Source organism: Cryptomeria japonica, chromosome 5, assembly GCF_030272615.1.
Source record: "Cryptomeria japonica chromosome 5, Sugi_1.0, whole genome shotgun sequence".
Lineage (NCBI taxonomy): Eukaryota > Viridiplantae > Streptophyta > Pinopsida > Cupressales > Cupressaceae > Cryptomeria > Cryptomeria japonica.
The window spans coordinates 675,284,089-675,309,081 of NC_081409.1; the positions used below are offsets into that span (position 1 = coordinate 675,284,089).

Genomic DNA, 24,993 nt, shown 5'->3' on the forward strand with positions numbered 1-24,993 from the left:
GTGGGTCTTAGCCTTCTCAACTGCACATTCAGACAATTGCTAATAATTCTGGCCCAATGAAGCATTCCTTTTCGTTGGACTATCATTTGAATGAAGAAGAACATCCACTTTTCAAAGTAAAAAGCTTGAGGAGCCCCTGTAACTCGATTGAGCAAAGTTATCAAATCTCTGTATTCCTCCTGGAAGTCGATCCTATGCGGTGTATTGGGAATCTTGTTCAGGCAAGGCCGACTTTTGAGCAACCAATTCTTATTGATGAGATTCAGACAAGTATCGAGATCATCTTCATAGATCGACCTCGCTCCTTCTAGGCTTTTGTAAATCATATCCTTATGTTCTGGAAGATGAAGAGCTTTACTTATAGCTTCCTCTGAAAGGTAAGCTAAGATGTTTCCTTCCTTGGATACGATCGTCCTTGATTGTGAGTCATAATGGCGGGCACACTCGATCATCAGCTCATGACACTTGACTGCGGGAGGGAAACCTGCAGCCTTGATGATGCCACTTTCAATTATCCTCTTCGCAACAGGTGATGGCTTGCCAATGTAGGGGACCTCTCGAAACTTCTTCACATTGAAGTTTCCTAAGTTGGTGTCTCCGATATTACTCCATTTGGACACGATCCTGGTTTCCAATTCGTCATTCTTCTGATCCTCTTTGATGAGAGCCAGGCGACTAGTAGATACTCCAGCCTTTGGAGTCGCCATCTTGGCACCTACACAACATTTCAAAATTAGTCCTTGAACATTAACGGGTAGAAAATAAGACTCAAAAAAAAAGGATTTAAGATATTAATTAGGAAATTTCATGATAAATCTAGAATTATCATTTCCTAATTAATTAATCAACACTTCTCAAGTTTTAGACCCTTCCAAAAAAAATGCTATTAAAACAAGCCTTGACAAGGAATATCAAAACGAGTCCATACCTTCTCTTGAGTACTAAACTCTAAGACCTTTGAAAATGATGCAAGAAAAATGGATTTTGCTAGGCAATGTTTAAATCATAGTCCTCCCTTGGATGGATTGCGCCTCCTCTATCTTCAAAAGAATAAATTCCACCCTCCTTAGCCTTCAACACTTAGCAAAATTTCGCCTTCAATCTGTTGGATTTCGCTCCTCAATTTGCTCTTCAATTTCGCACTTAGAAGGAATGAATGAATGATTTGAAATGTGAAGCAACACTCCTCCATTATATAGAGTGCTCACCCTACTCCCTTCAAGGCCGACTTGGCAAAAAAGGGGTAAAAAATAAATAAAATCTCCAAAAAAGGGTGGCTGACTTGCCTATAAAGGCAAAACAATTCCCTTGAGCGCTCATTTTAAATTTAAAAAAATTAATTTTAATCCTCCAAGGTAAAATTTTGATTATTTCAAGGCTTAAAATTAATTTATTAAATGCAAAATGCTTTTAAATTAATGCGAATTTAAATTTAATTTTCCAAATGTCTCAAATTTAGCAATTTTGGTGTTTTAGTGCAAACTGGAGAATATCAATTTTTTGATCAAGGTCTCAATGAAACTTGCTAATGATTTCGCCCTGGACCCTCTCCAAGGGTCAGGAGCGATTTTCCAAATTTAGCCTTGAATATTTCATACCTCGACTCTAAAATCTCTTGGAGGGTGAATTCATATCCAGTTAAGGTCTTGCATTTCAAATTTTGGTATTCTGCATGAGGAATTTAGGTGGAAATGTGGATTTCGCCCTGGACTCTCTCCAAGGGTCAGGAGCGATTTTCTCATTTTAGGTTATAATCCACCTTAGCTTGATCGTTGAACTCTCAACTCAATTTCCAAGATCCATTTCCTTGCACCACCGAGTTACTTCATCAAAAATCTTGAAGGAAATAATGCTTTTAGAGGAATTTCGCCCTGGACCCTCTCCAAGGGTCAGGAGCGATTTTCATAATTTGGCTCAAAATTGACATTTTTCAAAGTTCAAAATCTCTTCAAGACATCTCAAATAGGTCTTCTCACTGAATTCCAGACTTAGTTCTATCCAACTTAGGAGAAAAAGTGTGATTTTGGTGTTTTTCGCCCTAGACCCTCTCCAAGGGTCAGGAGCGATTTTTCAAATTTGCTCTTACTCCTCCATCATTTAGCTCCAATCTTTTTCACAAGTTTAAGCAAGGATCTTCTTCATTCATTCCATGCCTGCTTGGTTTGTTGTTGTTAGGCAAAATAGGTGTTTGAAAGATTTTCGCCCTGGACCCTTAGCAAGGGTTAGGAGCGACTTTTGCAACTTTGACTAAAAATCCTCATTTCCTTATCTAAAAACCTCTTCACCAAGCAAGATCATGTTTATACCTCCAAACCAAGCAAGAAAATCCTCCTTCCAAGTTTTTCGCCCTGGACCCTCAGCAAGGGTCAGGAGCGATTTTTGCAAATTAGGCTCAATCCATCATCAACTTCTCTTGAATCTTTCATTCATCACTAGGTAATGTCCTTCTTCATCCACTCATTCAAGCTTGTTTTGTTTCTGCAGGGCAAAGTGGAGGTTTTTCAAATTTTTGCCCTGGGCCTTCTGCAAGGGTCAGGAGCGACTTTTCTTCTCTTGGCCTAAAATCATCAAGTTTTGAAGCAAACCACTACTCATCATGATCTTTAAAGGGCATCTTTACCTTAGTGCATCCTTGCCTTTGCAAAATCTTCAAAGAAATAGGTAGTTTTTGTGATTTTTGCCCTGGGCCTTCTGCAAGGGTCAGGAGCGACTTTTGAATTTTAAGCATATCCCTTCATTCTTTTGACTTCAAATCACCTCTAAGGCATAACACATCGCGTTCTTCTCCTATCCAAGGAAGATATAGCAAGATTTTGTCTTAATTCTACAAAAAAAGGAGAGAACCTTGGAAATTCGCTCTCGACCCTCTCCAAGGGTCAGGAGTGATTTTGATAATTGCCTTCAAAACTTTCATTCTCAACAATCCTTCTTCACTTCAAGGCAATTCAAACATCATTTCAAACTCATGCCTAGGCTTAGCTTTGCTCAAACTTTGGAGAGGAAAACAGGTTTTAGAATTTTCGCCTTGGACCCTCTCCAAGGGTTAGGAGCGGTTTTTCCTTTTTGGGCTTGGTTGCTTCTTGTTTACCATCCAAATTATCTTCAAAGGGTAAAACATACCTTTTCACATCCACTCCAACCATAAAAATCATTTTGACCTTGTGTTGTGACCATTTCACACATCGCCCCATTGCAAATGGGGACCCATGTTTTTTTTTGCTTTTTAGGGTTTGTCTTTCTAGGTCTTTTAGGGTTTTGTTAGTTGGCCTTTGCATTTTGAGTGCTGTCGGGGGATCACATGGATAGCAAGTCCGGCTTGAGTGATGCCCTAGTCCTGAAATTTGGCTAAGTCTGGAATGCCCTGATCCTGAAATTTGACTAAGTCTGGAAACTGAAAAAACCTCAAAAAACTAGATTTTGCTATATAACTCCTGGAGGTCTGAAACCACTCTCAAACATCCTGAAAGTATATATGGAATATAACTTAAAGTATAAGTTCTTATACTTAAATGTTATATTCCATAAAATTTATCCTGATAGAGAGTTCGAAAAGTCAAATTTCGCTCCTGTCCTTCACTGAGGATCCAGAGCGAACTTCGCTCTTGTCCCTCCTAGGAGGACCAAGGCGAAGCGCTCCTGTCCCTCGCCAAGGGTCCAGAGCGAAAATGCTTAGTGGAGTCATTCCTGACCTTGTTTGGACGAATTGAGACATCAAAGGCACGATGAAGGACGAAATGAGCATGATAGAGCATCCAGATTTGATCAAAAACGATGAAATGATGAAGTTTTTGCCTAGAAGGTCAAATTCGCTCCTGTCCCTCACTGAAGGACCAGAGCGATTTTCTTTATATGCACAATTTTAGACCTTTTTTGGACATTAACTTTTATTCATAGCATTAAGTAAGATGATATCTTCCTTAGCCAAGACTTTTTTTGATGAAAATTGTAACGATTTGGCCTAGAGAGCAAATTTCGCTCCTGTCCCTCAGTGAAGGACCGGAGCTTAAAGTCTGACATTGCTTTGTCCTCGCAGGATTTTAACGACTTGATGATTTGAAGAAGTCCAAAGAGATGCATTCTACCAAATGAATATAACTTGAAGTGCCGTCGTGAAGAAGAATGACCCAAAATGCAAAAATCGCTCCTGTCTCTCAGTCAGGGACCAAGGCGAAGTTCTTTGTAGCTCCCGTCCCTCTCCCAGGGACCAGAGCGAAGCTCTTCATAAGGCAAAATTCACGAAAAAATCAAGTAAGTTTTATATTTGAAGGCAAGAAAGGAGGATGAATCGAACCCGTTGAAGACAAATTGAAGATTATGAAACGTCAACAAGGGACCCAAATGCCCAAGTTCGCTCCTGTCCCTCAGGCAGGGACCAGAGCGATTTTTGTCTTAGATGATTTTCTTGCCAAGTTACAAAGGGTCTCAAGGCATGGATGGGTGAAAAGGTACATTACGAGACCATTGAAGATAAATTTTGAAGGAGATAAGATGAAATGAAGCCTACAGGACCAATATCGCTCCTGTCCCTCTCCAAGGGACCAGGGCGATATGATGATTATATTGCCGTTCCTCCAAATTCAAGACACTCCAAGACAAAGAACAAGGTGGCAAGGACGTTTCGAGGTGTTTCAATCAAGCATAAAGCATCAAAGGTCGCCAACATTGAAAGATTTGCACTAAAATATCCCAGTTCGCTCTTGTCCCTCAGGAAGGGACCAGAGCGAAATTTGTATAAAGGCATAAATTTTGAAAGTTTATCACACATCAAGCGACTAAGAAGGATCAAAGGACTTCATTTTACGCGTTGAAGGTAATTGCAAGTTGGTAAAAACAATGACAAGCTCAAAATCTTGAAGTTCGCTCCTGTCCCTCAGGAAGGGACCAGAGCGATATTAATCATATTGGCTAAATCTCTCAAAAATCACGTGAGGTTAAGGTTTTGCAAGGAGGTAAAAGGTCCAAGGCATGGTTAGATGATGATATTCAAAGGCTTCAAACGTTAAATGATCATCAAATTGAACAAAGAGACTATATCGCTCCTGTCCCTCTTCAAGGGACCAGGGCGATTTTTATTAAAACCTTCATTTTCCTTCAAATGCATGTCAAGGCAAGTTCACACAAGATCAAGGACGTCCTTTAAGAGGCAATGAACGAGGAACCAAGGTTGAAAGATAACGCATTTTGGCTAGAGCTTTAAGATCGCTCCTGTCCCTCTCCAAGGGACAAGGGCGATGATCCTTCCAAACATCCATACGCCTTGTGGAAGACAAGTAGGACAAGCGTGGAATGAAAGAATAGCATTGTTTATCCTTTACAATGAAGATTGAAGTTCGAAGTTACAAAGGTCAAGGAGAAAACACTAGGATCGCTTCTGTCCCTCTCCAAGGGACTAGGGCGATAATGGTCATAAAAGGCATTTGTTCACATAAGCAAGACACTCAAGCTCGAAGGGCCCAACGAAAGTGGCAAATTCAACGTGGAGATGAAGACTTTGAACGTTAAAATTGCAAGAATCAAGACCAAGATGATGGATCGCTCCTGTCCCTCAGTCAGGGACCAGGGCGATGAGGTTTGTATTTTTTCATCTTCCCATTTTGGCTCCAAAACAAACAATTGAATTTATTTTAAATGCTAAATTCGATAGGTTTTGAAAATTTAATTAAGTGGCATTTAAAAATAACGCATATCATTTATTAATTAATTTTGCCTATTAAAAATAAAAAAAATTAATTATAAAGGCATAAAGTTAATTAATTATAAAATCAAGTTGAGCGCTTGGGTTTATTTTGTCAAGGTCGGCCATTATTATTTATTTAAAATCATTTTAATTGCCTCATTTTATCAAAGTCGGCCTAGAGTTAATTGTGAGAGGTGAGCGCTTATAAAAGGAGGTGTTTATTTCATTTTCACATCATCATTTATCATCTCTCATATGCGACTTGGAGAAGGCAAAAGAGGAGCGAATTTCATACAAAGGAGGGGTGAAATTATCATTCAAGAGAAGGTGCGAATTGTGTTCAAGGTGTGAGTCTTATCAATAGGAAGGCACAAGCATTATCAAAGGAGTTTGAGTTTCAAGTTAGGCGAACTTGCCAAGGACATTGAAGAACACATCAAAGATTCCAAGGGTGGCAAATTAATAAAGAGGACGTTCATTATCCTTCAAGATCAAGTCAAAGGCTTCAAATTTTAATTTTGCCTAGGCAAATTCCTTGTTTTGCATTCTAGAGTTAGCTCTCAAGTGAGGTATGGCGATATGGATTTATTGTTTCGAATTTTGATCGTCATAATCTTAAATTTTGAATTTTGAATTTTGAATTTTGAATTGTAATAGCTCAATCTTTTTTAGGAAATGATAATTCAAGGACTTATCATGAGGTTTCCTAAAATTAATTTAATCTATGCTATTCTTTGCAAAATCATGTTACTAATTTTGAAATGTTGTGTAGGCATCAAATGGAGATCTCATCAAGGAAAATCAAGCCGGATCAAGGACGGTCTTCGTCGGGACGATCAAGCCAGGACATGGGCAACCTCTTTCAATCCAGCGTTCCAAGGCGAGGTACATCATCATCTTGCAAATCAAGGACAAAAGGAGTTAGGACAAGAGTTAATTAAAGATAGCCTCTCAACGACATCAAATTGAATATCTAGCAAGCTACAAGTGTCAGATGAGGTGGCATCCTAGTCATCACTCCTCCAGTCAGTGTGGTCCACCTCAGCATGTCCAGATTCAATGTACTTAACTCATTCAAGGTGGCACAAACTCCGATGTACCTACCCCAGCTATCCATTGGTCGATTTTTCTAGAGGGGACATGTGTCCAAGCAATACAATTTTATCATTGGTCAAGCATTAAATGTTATGTAATGGTTGTAACAAACCCTAATTAGGGTTTTCATTGTTGAATCTTGGCCATTGATCTCAAATTGATCTAAGCCATCGAATTGTATTGTGGGCACTATATAAGCCCTGGCATTTCATTTGTAAAGGCTAATTAGCAAGAGCTAGAGAGTTAGTAGATAGAGAGTAGTTAGAAATTGATAGAATAGTAATTAGAGTAGAATAGGAGGACAAGGCAAGAAATTGTTGCCATTGATTGTAAACAAACTCCATTTTCATTGAAGTAATGGTGAAGTGTGTCGTTTCTTGCAATTTGCATGGTTTCTTGTTGAGTCTTCAATCCTAGATGGTAGATGATTAGATGAATGGAGGAAATGCGATTGATTAATGGTGGAATTCATATATCCATACTACTAGCAGTTTGTTGATTGCAGACTTGCCTTGTGTAGTCAACTGGAATCATTCAGCTTAAGCTCAATTTCAATTTGTCGCTTCTTCATTGATATGCATCAACTTGATGGTGTCTATGCCTGCGATGATGATTTGAACATCATAAAGCTTCCCTTAGAAGATCGCACTAGCCTTGTGGAGATGGTCCATTGATGTCAAAACAAGACCTAGTTAGAGTTTCATCAAAAATCAAATCATTGCTCCTACATTCTTAGTATTAGGATTATATCTTCTCTTCGCCCTCATCCTTTTTCCTTTTTTTTTTCAAATCTAAGCCAGTAAGAGCCTGTGTTCCAGCAAAGCAGATCAGAAGTTCAATCATCAGATGTAAGTTCCCTTGTGATTCCAGCAAATCACATCATACCACTGGAGTTTATCCACACGTAGAGACCCTACTAACCAGAACATTGGAGTCATCCTAACTGATCTTTCATGCGAATCTTCAGCAGTTAGAGACTTTATTCAAGAGAGGATAAGATGCCTTTAGGTATTTTATTCTGTGTATGATGGTGTACAAAATACACGTCAACACCTTGCAAGAAAAAGGTGTTTTTGAGAATTTCGCCTTGGGCCTCCTGAGAGGGTCAGGAGCGAATTTGACATCTTTAGGCTCTTGATCCATTTCATTCCCTATTTAACTTGGCCGACTAGATTCCCTTTCTTCACTGACCATGCTTAGTTAACCCAGACTTAGAAACAAATTGGACCCTACCCAAAAACCCCCTATCTTTCAATCTAGACCTGACCTGAGACCTGTCCTATCCCTGACCTAACTAACTTGACTCTCCTGAAAGGTATACCTCATTTTGACAATCTTGAATCCTCAGGTGCACTAACAATTTTGCAAAATTTGGTTAGACTCAACTTGAATGAAACCCTAAAACTGAGCCTCCAAAGTTCAACCCTAATCCAGCTAGCTCAGATAGACCACTCACTCACTCAAAATCCTAAAAGCAGAGAGCAAAACAAGCAAAGAGAAGGCAAAACCAAAAACAAAAGAGGGGGTCCCCATTCTAATGGGGCGATGTGTGAAATGGTCACAACAAGCCTCTGTTGTGTCCTTCGGTGCTTCTGTGCTTGGGGTCTCGGTGGCAACAGTATCTGTGCTTGCAGGTGCTTGAGAAGTCGGTTCCCCAGTGGTCTGAGAAGTAGATTCTCCTTTGGTAGACTGTTGACCCCCTTTCCCTTGATCAGTATCCTTAGGATGCTCGGTTGGGACTTGTTGAGTGACCGGAGGATATGACTTGACTTGTTCCAAAACTGATTCACTGGATACCAGTTGGGCATAGGCATTGCCTTCTATCATTTCTTGTCCCTGATCCTCAGTAGCCATGACATCCTCATCTAATTGAATAGTTTCAGCAGGATCTTGTTCGGTGATGTCAATTATTTCAACTTCACTTTGAGGTTCAGCATGAGGTTCATCATTCTAGAGTCGGAATATTTCTTGCCATTTTTCCTTAGTTTCATTCTCGACTTCAAGATAAAGACCGTTCATCATTTTCAATGCTCTCTGCTTTACTTGAAAGTTTGTCTGTGAGGTCTTTAAATGTTCTTTAATGTCATCTACCGACATGTTTGGAAAGAGATGTACCAAAACTCTTTCTCTAACCTGTTTCTCCGAGTCCATAGCATATTGCCACCTAGTGTCGATATGTGAATACAATGTTTTAGGAAGGAAATCAGTCACTTCCAATGGGACTATTCGGAATTTAAGTAGTGTACATACTACTGCTTCTTCTATTTGCCTCTTTTCATCTTCATTTCTGAAATCATAAAAGCTCCAAATCCACCATATTGTTTCAATTTTGTACAAAAATTTTCAACATTGTGTACATCTTCCTTTGTACTTTTGACAATTTGAAATTTGCTTACGTCTTCAGACTCTGTGTCACTTGACTCTTTGCTCAAAATGAGTTTACGAGGCGTATTCTTATAAGTCCGTGTGACCTTAGGCATTGCAACATTTTTCTGCTTCTTACTCGGTGACACTACAGATGATCTAGTATTAGGTCGCTTTGCTGGAGGAGTCGGTGATACTTGTGATGAGTCCTGTTTCTTCCTTTTCAAAATTTTGCCTTTTGGCAACTCGGTGCTCAAAGTAACAGCAGCTTCATGAGCTTCAGATTCTTCCTCAATTGCAAGTAGTTCACTCTTGATAGGAGTGGAGGAAGAACCTTCTCCAAATTTCTCAGTTAACACTTTAATCATTTTAGTTGCTTTCCTTGTAGCCTTAGGTACTACAATGCTCATCTTAACTTTTTCTTTAACCTCTTCATAGGTTCCGTACCTTATTTTTGTAGCATGCCTTGGAAGTGCAAGAAAGGCATCTATCTGCTGTTGTGAAATGTCAAAATCCATTTCATAGCCCATGGATGGTAGAGATTGAGTCCTTGGTTCTACTGCATTAACATAATAGTAGTCGGTGTCTACTTCAAAACATATATCATCCTTATATTTCTCCACAAGCTGAGGTGGGATCCGGTACCTATTATGCATCCTTTCCTGAAACTTGCTGAAGTAATCATCCATAATCTCATTAAAGTTATCACCTAGCTGTTTGATGAAGTCATTTATTTGATGGGTGATTGGTCGGTGTAGCTCCCAAACTATGTTACCGACAGATGGAAAGAATTTCTAAAAATAGAAAAACATGCATACCAAGAGTGATCCAAACTTCAGTGTGTTAGCCGAGTTGTTCTTCTTCGGCTTCCTTATGGTGTTTAGATTTTCAAATAGATCTTTCAACAACACTTCACAAAGATCAATCTTCATTCCCTTCTTCACAATTTTATATGCTAAATCAACAGCTGCACATGGTACACTGTTTTCCCTTACCGATTGAAAGAAACAATAACCTATGACTCTAATTGCAAACCTTAGTTCGGCATCTGTCACATTGTTCAATTTCAGACCTCTGCAATCAGATTCAACTCCGGTTAAAGTGATCAATTCTTTCTATGATATCATCTTCTGAGCTCGGCATGGTCGTATATAGGGTATCTGGTTATCAAGTGAATGATTTTCTTGGTGATTTTGAATGGTTGCTCCTCTAACCACATGAAATTATCATGAACTCTGCTCAGAACAAACTTGACCCATTGAGGTTTGAAGACATGGGGATAGGTTAGGGCTTCGGTCAATCCCCTGACTTTGATATGCTCGAATTTGCTTTCCAGGTTCCCATCAGTGCAAAGTTCATCATACATGTCCTTGATCTCGGTATGACCTAGTTCCTCAACACGACATTTGGTGAAAAATCTAACATCCTCAACCAGCAGAACCCTATCCGAAATGAGTGAAAATGCCGTTTTATCATCCGGTTCAGATGTTACTTGGGAGGTAGGGAATATTTCAATGGGGGCTTCTCAATGGTTTCAACAATAGTGGGTTTCTGAATCTTTGGAGCCATTACAAACTCAGGATATCTACTAACGAAAAAAGCTTAGGGTTTGAAACTTAACCAACAAACACTTTCACTTAGTAAATATAAAACAGATAATCACACTGATATTTCCCGGTTAACTAGCTCTTAAAAATGCTTGAGATCGATGTGTAAATACCTTGAAATTCGCTCAGGAGGTGTTTGATCGCCTTTGAATCGCTTAGCTATGCTCTCTGAAAACTTGGTAAGTGTAAAATGACCGCGCAAAGTGCTTTAAGTACACATTTTACCTTGTTGGGCTCCGTGCAGTTAGGTCAAAAAACATTAAATGCACTCGGTTCCACTAAACTGATTGCCTTCCTTTTTGCCTTTTACCGACTAGACAAATTTCCTGTATTTACCGACTAGACAGGTCTCTTGCATTTATCGACTACTCTGGTGCTTTAGAAGACTAGATAGAATTTCAAACTTGCTAATGCATCTTAGCTATGCAAATTTTGGAATTAAGTACATGATAAAATAGGAACTGTTAAGATCTAACTTTGAGAGAATGCAGTCCCTTCATACCTTTACCGATTAATTCGAAGTAGATGCACCTAACTCAGTAGGTAAGGTGCTTTCTTCATTAGTTGATCCATTTTCCTTCTTTTTCCAAATCATCTGTAATTTGCTTCTTATTACCTCAGTATCTCTTCTGGGTTGATCTCTGCAATCTCCAGCCATACCAGGATTTCTCCACGATCTTCGGTTGTTCATTCCAAACCTTATAAAGCAGTTGGCACTTATATGTCCATATCTTCCATAGCATTCACACCATATCCTTGTATTGTAATCCCATGGTACTACAGTATACTGTCGGTTAAGATCTGTGTGAGTTCGGTAGCTTCTAGTATTTGCTCGGTGTGCAGACCACATATAGTTCTTCTGCTTAAACCAACACTTCTCGATATTGTGTCCATATCTATTGCAGTTTTTACAAAACCCTTTGAATTTCGCCTTCTGATAATTGCTAACAGACTTAGTCCTACATTGATTAGATGTATGACCATACTTGTTGCAATTGTTACAATAACCATTAGACCTAGTGACATTCGGTTGCTTACCTTTTCTGATTTGGCACATGTTGGCAGTATGTCCTTGTTTTCCATAGTAGTTGCAAATAGGCTTCTTTCTTTTGATGTTCTTCTTGTTTCCAGCTTGCTTTGATGATTCTCCTCTCTCGGTGGTGTGGATTCCCTTCTCGGTAGAGTCTTCTCCTTTGTAACCGAGTCCTGCAACTTTGTTGGGTTTTTTTGTATTAAGTTGCTCAACCAACATCTTTGATGCTTCATAACTCTTCTTCAGTGTTTCTTTGGATTTCTTCTCTGTTTCAAGTTCATCGGTCAACCTTGATACTTCAAGTTTCAATGCTTGATTCTCATTATCCTTCAGATTTGCTTCATGATGTGCATAACCCAATTGATCAAACATATTGTGTTGAATTCCAGTCATCCTTGTGATTTCATCATTCTTTTCAGTCACTAATACTTCAAGTTAATGTTTTTCTCTTTCTATATCTCTTATCTTATCCTCAGCTGTTCTCAATGCATCTAGATTTTTAGTCATCTGTGTGCTGAAATGCTCATGTTCTCTTTTCATTGCTTTTAGCTGTTCAATCAGTGCTTTGTTCTTTTCTTTCAATTCTCCAATCATCTCTTCAGTCTCTTTAGATAAACTGTTCTCAGATGATGTCTCAATTTGTTCCACCAGCTCTTGTGAGTCCTGTAGATCATCAGACAACCTTCTTCTGACTTTCAATGATTTTTGCATTTGTCTTTGCATGTCTGCAATCACTTGATTAGCATGATCCAACTCTTCTTGCAAATACACAATTCTCCGAGATTGTTTATAGCCTTCCATTGATAAGATCTTTTTCTTTAGGCTGTTAAACCCTTTTCCAAGATTGAAGCTCTGATACCAATTGTTAGGTCCAATTAGGAAAGCTAATGTACTGAGAGGGGAGGGGTGAATCAGTACTTCAAAATTTTCTTATATAATAACTTTACTGTTAAGCATAAACTGAATATTACTGAAACATAATATAAAGCTAAAACATAGAAATAACATTCATACATATTTCACTCCATAACACATATATTTTGGTTACGCAGAAACTCTTGGTTAGAGAGAAAAACTGTGGTGGGGATGGCACCCACAACTTCACTACTGCAATAATAAAGGTTGCTTGGTTAGAGCTACATGTTTAGCTATTTCTAATAGCTTACCCTGTTAGGAGTATCAAGATCTTTAGATCTACCTTGCTAAAGGATTTTACAACACTTAAACTAAATGCTGCTCCTGGTTAAAGGCTTTACAATTTACAGACTTTGTTAGAGTCTTTTACCCTGTTAAAGGTTTCTATTACAACTCAAAATATTTCAATAAAATCTTTACAAATATCTGCAACTTTACATCTGAAATGTTATAGCAGATTCTATGTGCTCAATATAATATTACCTTGCTCATAGCATACCTCTGTAATTGATAAATCAACTCGGTAAACCCTTCTGTTTACTCTGTCCCTTAACTGTTCTTTGAAATCTTTCTCGGTGACCTCTGAATATTTCTGACAGTCATGAAAGGCCTCTAGCAGAGGAACTGTACCATTCTTGCAGGGGTGGCCCCGCTTGAGTCTCAAATTTCAGAAATTGGGAACGTGTCATCTCTCATCTTCATCTTCTCTTTTTTTAATGGAAAGAGGGTGTATTTTCAATTGAAACACTTTTTAACAGGGATCTCAAGGCGTTTGCTTTCTTGAGATGCCATTATAATGTATTTTCAATTGAAACACTTTTTAACAGGGACAGTCATAACACATTGTGCTTTGTCATGATATTGCTTTTCAACTTATCTATCACACATGTCTCATACTCTTTTTTCTCATCTTTGATCCTTAAATCATTCTGCATATAAATAGATCTTTTAGGACGGTGATTTTGTTCATGCATCGATCTTACAAACAAGATTCATCGAATGAATAACCCTAGAAATTATTTCATAGGATAGATGTCTTCAAAATCATACACAATCTAGAAGTGCAATTTCCTATGTGATAACGGTTCTTTGTTCCTCGATGTTGTAATATGTTTCCACACATGTGTCCAGGTTCAATGAATCTGGTAACATGTTTTCACTCGGTTCAGGTTACTCGGTATACCTTCTTTGCTGCTCGGTAGACATAGAACGTTACTCGGTAGACAACTCGGTGTATACTAGAATCTGTGACTTCTATCTTCTGTAACCGACTGCTTTAGTGCTGACCAACTGAATGTTCCGGTAGTATTAACCGACTAGAGTATATAGGATGACTTTGGATATAAAACTAATGACAACTTAGTAAATAGTAACACTTTGGTGACAAAGCAACTGCTAAGAGATCTAAGGGAGTGGTCATCTTATTAGTGTCATTCTTGATTTTGTTGATTTCTCCTTTTAGGCATGACATTTTTTTGTGGTTAAGAAAGTTGAACAATCTGTATTATTCTACTATGATAGTTAAGTTCTATTATTATTATATAAAATTTTAAAATATGTAGTAACTTGCAAAACATAGAGCTCCCCTTTCTTATTTAATACTGTATACTACCACGTTATCTGTTTCTTGTTTAAAGTAACTTAGCAAATATATTTACTTTATAGTCTGTGGGAGGAATGTGCAGTGTGACCAGTAAACAGGCAAAACAATAACATAACTATATATGCTGTTTCTTTGTTTTGCAGGTTGTACAGCCGCCAACTGATAGCATCTCAAGCCTCTCTTTCAGTCCAAAAGCTAACTATTTGGTGGCAACATCCTGGGATAATCATGTTCGTTCTTACTGCCAACAGATTGCTGAACAAGGTTGCATAAACATTACTCATTTAGGGTAATTATATTCTTCTGATCTTTATATTTTGGAACTTGGCTACCCAGGTAAGGTGCTGGGAAATTCATAGTACTGGTGCTAGCATGCCCAAAGCTGCAATAACACATGATCAACCGGTGAGATGTTTCAGATTGTGTTTGAATGTCATACTTTTGAGTTTCTGCCCCTTTCATAATTCCTGTGTTGGACTTTGTTGTGAATGTGGAAATTATAGCAGATATATGATAACTAATATTAAATTATTAAATTTTGCATTGTTTAATCACCATTGAAGTTCTTTGTGTGCTTATTGATTGTATTTAATACTTTTCCGATATAGGTTCTTTGTTCAACGTGGAAGGATGATGGTACTGTAGTTTTTTCAGCTGGCTGTGATAAGCAAGTTAAAATGTGGCCTCTGCTCTCTGGTGGTCAGCCAGTGACAGTGGGAGTTCATGACGCTCCTATTAAAGAGATTGCGTGGATTGCAGAATTGAACTTGCTTGTAACTGGAGGTTGGGACAAGACACTAAAGTATGTATGAGAATGATGATTTCTTCCCTGTTCTTCTCTTGTTATTGCCTATATGGGGTTAAGTGCCAGGTTTTATTTGCTGTTTTCACTCAATAAAATTCCTCACTTGGATTAATATTGAATATGTTCATTAAAGATATAAAAGAAGAAAATTTAATTGATATATGTCCTATCTTCTAATCATATACTCACCATAATCTTGTCTCTGTGCAGCCAGATGCTCTTTAACTAAAAATCCATAATATTTCCTGTAGTAGTTCACTGGGATGTAAATTGAGGGTTTTATTATTTAAGATTCTCAGAACAGTGGCAACGCTTGTAATTTATTGAACGTCATGGTATCCTACATTTATTCTTTCCTACGCTATTTTTTACCGTACTTGTCTACTTACTGTTTTGGGCTGTAAAACATTTGTGTTGTTTTCATGATAAATGCTAAAATCTTATCACAACAAAATGGTGTATGCCCTGACAATTACATCATACAGAATAATTCCGTCAAATCACCAATGATTAAGAAAACCAGCCTAACCACTGATTAACTTTCGTGTTTTGAAGTCTCTTAATTTATTTGCATGGTAACACCAAACTAAACTAAGACTTTGGACACATTGAGTTGATAATCAGTCAAGCTGTGTGACCTCCACTCCTTATCATTGAACTTATTATGGGCCGTCACATTATGTGAAACCCATAATGCTCGCTATATATATTTAATGTTAGCATGTTGCTCAATTGAATTATGACTAGAGTCTAGAATGAAGCAAATCTCTAAGCATAATCCTTTCAACCAGCTTGAGAAAATATTAATTGTTGTCTCAAGCATCAACACTAATTGTCTGCACAACATTTTGGAATGCAGTGTCTTTCAGAGTAGCCTTCCCATTATCTTTTAACTATTAGGTTCCTTATGAACAGTTTCCTTTCCATGTTGACAGTTTTACTTGAATTCAGCCTTCAACTCACCTCCAACGCTGTTCAATTCTTCTATCCAAGATGGGCATTCTTAGGTAGACACTAAGTAGTTTAAAACTTTCAAAGTCCATCATTTGGCAGATGCTCTAAATTTTTTAGTGGGATAGTTTTGTTATTGTTTTTTTTCCTATTGTAACTTGATGCACTTTTCAGTCCCATTGATCCTACTTTAGGTATTTGTCATTGTTAATATAATTTTTCATTCAGAATAAAAAAAATGAAAATCTGTGGAACAAGGATGCTAATCATGCTCCACATATTAATTTTGTTGGGTGGTGTGGCATTTACTTTTTTAGCCATTGGAGGTTCATGATTTCTAATCAATGCTTGCTTTGCTTCATTGATAAACAATGTTTATTATTTGAATAACTGCTATATTTTGTATTAGGTATTAGCTTTCTTGGAAGTATAGAAGGTATAGTTACTAGTAAAATGCACAAAATTTGTAAAAATCTATATTTGACGGAAGTGTTGTTTGTTTTGCAAAATAATTATTCTGACAATGGGCATAATCTCTCAAGTTATGATCAGCTTTTGGGCTGTGTGTTAAAATCTGAATTAATTTTTTGAGTGTAAAGTATGTGCAGAATTCCAATTTCAAAATTTATAGCTATATCTGGGAATGTTTTTTTTTTTGTTTTTCAAAAACGTTTTGTTTCAATCTCAATGTAAACATTGGACGGTTTGTAAGACCAAATTAGTTGGAGTTCAGTACTTACCAAATAATAGCTTGATGACTGGTTTATGGTCTTAAATTGTCCTTAATAGCATGTACCAAGCAGTGCTAGTAGATAAAGAGTCTTGCTATAGTAATTGTAGAAGAAGTTTGGGCACTGATGGTTTTTTTGGACATGATCATAATTGTCTTGATATTTTTATCAGCATTTCCTAATTGTTATGTACTTTATGTAGGTATTGGGATACTCGACAGCAAAACCCAGCATTTGTCCATCCACTTCCTGAACGATGCTATGCGCTGAGTGTTCGGCATCCTCTTATGGTTGTTGGGACTGCAGATCGAAACGTGATAATCTTTAATCTGCAGAATCCACAGGTAGTTACTATTGACCTTGTTTTTATAACATATTTATTCATACAGTAAATGTATGAGTACTGGAATTTTGTTGTGCCCCTTGCTCACAAAGGTAATAAAATTTATTACAGTGTCATGCCATCCATAACACAAATATCTTCTTGAGAGAAAATATACTTTTCTGGTTGCAGTAATTGAAGCTCATGCACAGGATGGGAGTTGAGCATTTGAACATATATCAATTTGTGAAGTTTAATTCCACTTAGTAGAAGTAATGTCTTGTTTATTCTCATATCAAGTTGTTGTGACACCCATGCCTATCAATGGTATCTTATCTTTAGTCTATGTTTCATAGGGACACATGTAATTTGTAGAGTGAAACTCTGCTTTTTGAGCAAATATAGTTATGTACTCATGGTTGCTAATGCTCATGCACATCATGATATATCATTTCTTGTTAGCTATTTTTGTGTTGACAAAATATATTTTTTTGATCAGTAATTGGTATTTGTATTAATTCGAAAGAAAATTACATCCTATATCATCAGTTCTACTATTCATATCAGAAAGTAAATAACCAGTCCAGCATATACAATCTTACAACAGTGTTGACAAAATATTTGATATAATGTCTTTTGTATTCTAACAGAAATCATTAGGATTTCTTGTTATCTTGGATATAGGTATTCTATGTAGTTATTAAATTCTGTTACATAGAGTAATGTTTCAGGGACACCTCAAAAGCGTTCCCAGGTTGTCCCTTATTACCCATGTTAGAATGGGTATGCTCCCGAAATGGTGCCAAATCCTCTAGAAACATCCAGGGATGGCCAGGGATGACATCCATTGGCCATCCTGGTGATGGCCAACAGTCCCTGGACGGTAAACATCTTTTGAAAAATCACCTTTATTTATGTGCTGTCAGACTGTTCTGATAGGTTGTCAAATAAGGTTTTCCATTCTAGTCTGATGTGTCATTTGCCTGCTACCTTCACAGCACTGTGCTTTTATATTTTGTTTACAGGTTATAAAATTTATAGAACTACAGATGTCTGTACTAATTAAGTCTTGCTTCATCAATGTCCAATATGATGCCTTAAAATTTTTAACCTTTTCAATCGTGCTGAAACAACTGCATTCTCACTCAAATATAAAAGGTCTGCAATACATGTTGTGACTGAGTGACAAAAAACATAGAAGTTTTAAATAAGGGCGATCGCTATATAATTAGGGCCGACATGGCCTTGAGATAGAATATTTAAGGGCTGACTCATACTCCAGCCCTAAACAAAGGCATATATAAGGCCATTGCTTAGGACGATTTAGGAAATTGAGGAGCATACAAAGAGACATCAAATTATTGCAGAGCAGCAATGATTCCTAAACCCGCATACAACGATCCATATACAGGTTAACTGGGCAGCGAATAAATTAAGGAAGTTAAGGATTGTGTTTATAGTAATATGTATCCCTAATAATCCTTGATAAGGTGCGATCATGTCAGCATCATTAGGGTTGCCACTCTCTGCAAGGGTAATGCCCGTAGGAAAAGACATAACCATTCGTCTAAATGAAGGGTTGTATAAAGAACAGATGAATCACTCCAAAAGAGAAGAATAAATAGAAGAGAGGTGTGGAAAGGAACAGGACACAGATCAGAGCAGAATTAAACATATCAATTATGGCAGATATAAATATAGCAATGCAGAAGACATAAATATATTATTATCAGTCATGAATATATTTTTGAGCAGTTCTGAAAGATAGAATCTGCAAATTTGAAGGAGACCTGAATTGAATCCAGGAAGGATCAATGGAATGGAAATAGAATGGCATCAGATCTGAAATAAGAAATAGATTGATAAAGGAAAGAAGTTCTGATCTGTAATGTAAGAAAGTCCTGATGGAATCTAACAGGAGAAGATAAGGAATTGGGAGATCTGAGTTGGACTTCAGAAAAGGCATGTATCTAAAAAGAGTTGCCTCCTTTGTGATCAGGTTAGTGTGTCCACTAAGGAAAGTAGTCCAGAACCGCATATGAAGGTAAGAAGCAGACATAAAAGGAAAAGATATATTAAATACATAACAGGTTTCAAATAAGAAGGTAGGAGGGTAAAGTAATCAAGAAAAGACATTCGAAGGAGAGCAAGGCAATCGATCAAGGAAGAAGCAATGAGTTTCAGAATTGATAAAAATAATTAGAAGACTTATATATCTTCAAGTATTTGGCTCTAAATCGAGGCTTAAAGTTGACAATACACCTTAATATACCTCATTTGTTATTTGGTGATTCTAGGGTAGAATATAGGAATATTCCAAAAGGGGACATTACAATTGGTATCATAGCATCATTCCCGCCAGCCTGAGGGGCAAACAGTAGTTGATGTAACTTAGTCAAAGGGCTTTAACAGCTCTAGAGAGGGAAAAGAAGAAAATTACAACAAGGCTATTCAAACTATGCATAATATATCAGTAATTCATCATTTTTCAGACAACCTGAGCCAATCTGATCTTCAAACTCTCCAGTCTGTCATTTACAATCTATCTCAGTGTCTTAGGAAAAGTACAGGTGTTTCACAATCAACAGATATATCTGCTTTAATGCCTGATAAACAACTGGTTGCTGCCAACTCGAGAGAATGAAAAGGACTGCTATGCTTCTGAAGAAAAAGAAGATCTGGTTGGAAATAGATATTTTCAAATATCTGCAGAAGTTTATCAGTCACAAATGGTTAATATTGAGGTGGAAATGAATTTAATAAAATCTGAAATCAGCTGCCTCAGAACGGAGCTTGAAATGGAGGGTTTAGGGAAGACTCACGCAGGTACACATGAAAATGGAGACATTGAAACTTTAGCAAACAAGAATGATGTAAACAATGGGAGTTGTCCAGAAGTATAAAGGAAATTGACATGACTACACTCTGCGCCAGTTTCATAAGAGGGAAATAATTGGCTACCTGATTTGAACTTGGGTCCAGAAATGGTTGATTGATTATACATAAGTGAAATCTACATCGATAAATACGAAGACGATGCTATTTCCCAAAACAATATCAGTGAGGAGCCTATTCATATAAGTATTTTGAATACAACTTCTCCTAATCCACGGCAACCCTATACAGAGGCAGAAACCAAGTAATTTTGAGATCAATTGAGAGTTTTATGAAAAACTAGGAGCTCTTCTGATTCTGATATAGAATATATCAGAAGTTATACTACCAGCACTTTGCTAGAAGATGGTGCGATGACTGAAATTCCTACTAAGATTGGATCTCCAATTGATTTCCATGACAGAGAAAATTTTGATGTTGGACATACTTTGGAGGAAAATCAATGTTTGGAATGAGATTCAACTTGGGAGTAGAAAGGCGGGTTTAGGCCCTCTTTTTGGCTCTAAGTGGTTTATGATTAGGAAGGCGGGGTTAGGCCCCTTCCCGTCTCATGGGAGCAGAAAGCGGGGTTAGGCTCCCTAACTGGCTCATGGGAGAAGAAGGCGGGGTTAGGCCCTCTTTCTAGCTCTAAGTGGTTTATGAGCAGCAAGGCGGGGGTGGGCCCCCTTCCCTGCTCATGGGAGCAGAAAGGCAGGGTTAGGCCCTCTTTCTGGCTCTAAGTGGCTTATGAGCCGCAAGGTGGGGTTAGGCCCCCTTTTCAGCTCATGGGAGTTGTAAGGTAGGGTTAGGCTCCCTTTGTAGCACCTAACAAACACTTCAATGCACTTGCCTTTTGTAGATCCAAATACTAATGTGTTTCTTCTTTGATCCAGCCAACCTGTAGGGTAAAAATAAATCAATGGATGCATTCTAGTCAATAAGAAGGGATCTAACAATACGTGTATTTACGTGTATGCTCCATGTCTGCATTTATTCATGTTTACGCTTACGTTTTTTTTTTGCGTTCCATGTTTGGTTCATACCTGATGTGTTTCCAATATGTCTACCCCAATGATTAATGTAAATGTATTCTTATCTTCGTGAGATTTTTATTTTTGGCTGATCTAGAATATGAGAATAACTAAGAGTGAACCAAAAGATATGAATTTATTTAGAAAAAAAAAATTTAAGGTCATATATATGTTCCATGCTTCTAATCCTCATCTTAATATGTGGAAGGCTCCCCTTAAATTTTGAACATTGCCAATTTCCAACTCTAGAATATGTTGTTGCGAGGTTTAGTTCAAATTTGCAACTCAGGGTAATACCAAGGTTATTGAAGCTAATTTTACCATATGGAGGATCTAAGGATTACGAATCCCCTAGAAATGATTTGAAACCCTTACATTTTGCAAAGATTTGGTTAGCAACCGTCATTTCTTGAGGACAAGCAAATTTGGGAAGGGACTGTCATGCCCCTGCCAATCTAACAGAAAGTGCAGACTTGAGAATTATCACTGCCTTAATAAATACAAGTTGCATTCTGTAAACCTGTAAAAGGGCTAGGGCCGACCCAGTCAAGAAGCTGACTTAGGGTTTTGATAAGATAAATAACATATAAGTTTAAATAAGGGTGATCACTATGTAATTATGGCTGACCTGTCCTTGAGATAAAATATTTAAGGGCTGACTTATACTCCAGCCCTAAACAAAGGCATATATAAGGCCAATGCTTAGGACGATTGATGAAAACAAGATGGAACATACAAAAGACACATTAAATTATTGCAGAGCAGCGATGAGTCCTTAACCTGCATGTAATGATTCATATACAGGTTAACTGGGCAGCGGATAAATTAAGGAAGTTAAGGATTGTGTTTATGTTAATACGTATCCCTAATAATCCTTGATAAGGTGCAATCATGTCAGCATTATTAGGGTCGCCACTCTCTGCAAGGGTGATGTCCATAGGAAGAGACATAACCATCTGTTGAAATTAAGGGTTATATAGAGAGCAGATGAATCACTGCATAAGGGAAGGATAAATAGAAGAGAAGTGTGGAAAGGAACAGGACACGGATCAGAGGAGACTTAAACATATCAATTACAACAGATATAAATATAGCACTACAGAAGACATAAATATATTATTACGATAGACATGAATATATTTTTGAGCAGTTTTGAAAGATAGAATCTGCAGATTTGAAGGAGACCTGAATTGAATCCAGGAAGGATCAATGGAATGGAAATAGAATAGCATTGGATCTGAAATAAGGAATAGAATGATAAAGAAAAGAAGTTCTGATTTGTAATATAAGAAAGTCCTGATGGAATCAAATAGGAGAAGATAAGAATTGGGAGATCTGAGTTGGACTTAAGAAAAGGCACGCATCTAACAAGAGTTGCCTCCTTTGTGATCAGGTGTCTCCAGTAAGGAAAGTAGTCCAGAACTGCATACGAAGGTAAAAGGCAGACTCAAAAGGAAAAGATATATTAAATACATAACAGGTTTCAAAGAAGGAGGTATGAGGGTAAAGTAATCAAGAAAAGACAATTGAAGGAGAGGAAGAAGGCAACTGACCAAGAAAGAAGCAATCAGTTTCAGAATTAATAAAAATTATCAGCAGAATTATATATCTTCAAGTTCTTGGCTCTAAATCACGGCTTAAAGTTGGCAATTTACATCTCCTTAATATATTTCAGATGTTATTTGGTGATTCTAGGGCAGAATATAGGAATATCCCAAAGGGGACATTACAAATTTTCACTTAGGACCTTATGTTATTTAAAAATAAAGTGTTGGACCACAAAATATGAAATTATGCCCAACGAGTTCCTTATTCACTCACCCATTAGCCTGTGGGAACTCGATTGACTAGGCTAATGGTTCAACCTGTTGACTGGTTAGGAAGGGGACATTACAGCCATGCTGACATATTGGAATTGCCAAGTAGAACAACAATAGATATGGATGTTGAGGTAGTTGATGGATATTAAAAAGCCTTTAAAAAGAGGTTTACAAATTTTAAAGTTACTCTGGAGATTTGAGATGAGTTTGGTTTTTTTGCATCCTTCGATGAAAATTATGCAGAAGTTGATACAGTAGTAGTTAAAAAAGAAATGGACCTTGTGAAGTGGAATTTCCATGTTGCCATGCCTAAACATTTGCAAAAAATGGCTATCAGACTTCTATCGCAGGTTTAATATTATATGAATTGTTTTCCAATTTAAATTATTTCTTATTTGATTGTTTGCATCTTTGTAACTTGTAATATCAATTTTTTTACAGGTTTCGAATTCTTGTAGTATATTTCTTTTCTGAAGTAACATGTTGCTTTCCATTATTTCAGAAAAGCAATATAGACTTAAAATTTTCAAAATCTGCCAACAACTTCAGCACTTGTATGACCTTGATATTGTATGAATTTCTTCATTGTGTGTGGATCCTAGCGTATGGCCTCAAACTGTATGATCTCTCTTGGATGCAATATCTCAAACTTTGTTGTATTTTCTTTTAAGTTAGTCATACAGTCTTTAAGCTTTGTTGTAAGGTTCCCTATTAGTGTTGAATATGCCATACAATTCTCATCAACAATATTACTCTCTTTTGTTACACATTATGCCTTCCAAATTATTCCTGTACTACTGTACTACTAATGCTAAAGGAAAAAGTGTAGGCATATGACCACACAATCATTGTCACCAAATTGCCCAAAAAGTAGGCGGTTTCTGAGTACAAAATGTCCCAAAATTGGAGTCTGCATGGAATTTGTGTAAATTTAGGTTGGATTTAGAATTTTTTTCAACCTAAAAGAATTCCTAATATCTCATGGAGTCTATAATAGGAGGGGCATGATATGGAATCAGTATGCATTGAATAACGATGGAAATCAGCAGTGAATTGGTGATTGTTTTAGTTCAAAGCCCCATGCATCAAACATTCTACATTTTACGTTGTTTCAGTTCAAAGCTGACAACAGAGAGCCACACTTCCTTTTTGAGTCCTCGACGTTTTTTGATTTGGTTTCCTTTCACCCTCTCTACTCGTTCTAATCAATTCTTCAAAAGTGGGCCATGAGCACCTATCGCCATAAAAGCTTGATTTGGATAGTTATAAAAATTTATAGTTTAAAATAATATAATGATTACTACTATAAAATAATTGTAAAACTTGCAGGCATTGGCATGATGTGATGGTTAAGTTGTGGTGTTGTTGTTCTTGCCATCAAGGGTCAAAGCCCGCTAGGGTGCTATTGTTGATGTTTAAGGGGGGATGAGGTCCTCCATTTGTGACCTCACTGGTTCATAGCTTCGAGTGAAAACGTTTAGCCCTCTTAAAAAAATAGTTGTAAAATTTATATCGATATTGTTTAATAAATAACATGTTAATAATACTTCATTCATGGGCTTAGGTAGGTTGATTTGCAGGTCAACCTTAGAGTAGGTACGAGGTGGGTTCTATTGGACAAAGGATGGGTCAAGGTAAACTTCGATGGGGTTACCTATGATAATCCTACAGGACTTGTGTTGAGAGACCAAAATGTGAATATTTTAGCAATGGACCAACATGGAGGTGGTATCACTCTTTTTAGCTTGGTTGTTGGAAATAGAGGAAATTGATGTGGTCCAACGGGTGATGGAAAGTGTTGTGTGGGCCAAAGGGAGACTGGGTTTGAATGAATGGCTTGAAATGGTTGAGGTTGAGGGTTGTGTAAAGTCATAGGGTTGGTGTTGACCAAGATTTTACTATTGGTTCAATAACCTGTTGACCCCTTCTTAATTTGGGGGACAAGTATGAATGAGGGCGTGTGGCAGGGCTAGGCGGCTATAGGGATTGATTATTGGAAGGAGCTATTGGGCTCGAAAGTTGGAAGAAATGTCAGAGTGCCAAAAATTCAAATGGAGGTGCAAAAGAGTGAGGAAGATGGATGGGATAACATAAGAGCTTGTGACAGTGTGAGGTTTTTTGTTTTTCTTTCAACAAGATGAAAACACAAAATGGAGCACTGTGTT

At 37.4% G+C, this 24,993-nt stretch overlaps 1 protein-coding gene across 7 annotated transcripts in view; it reads left to right on the forward strand.

Moving 5' to 3' along the window:
* LOC131079368 (protein RAE1) overlaps positions 1-24,993 on the forward strand; it is a 169,227-nt gene that overhangs the window by 62,778 nt on the left and 81,456 nt on the right. For all 7 annotated transcript variants that reach the window (XM_059221603.1, XM_059221602.1, XM_058017281.2 and 4 more), the window contains exons 3-6: positions 14,438-14,524; positions 14,631-14,699; positions 14,903-15,096; positions 16,984-17,125. In XM_059221603.1, coding sequence (XP_059077586.1) covers positions 14,438-14,524; positions 14,631-14,699; positions 14,903-15,096; positions 16,984-17,125 — 492 coding nt within the window. The remainder of the gene's footprint in view (positions 1-14,437; positions 14,525-14,630; positions 14,700-14,902; positions 15,097-16,983; positions 17,126-24,993) is intronic.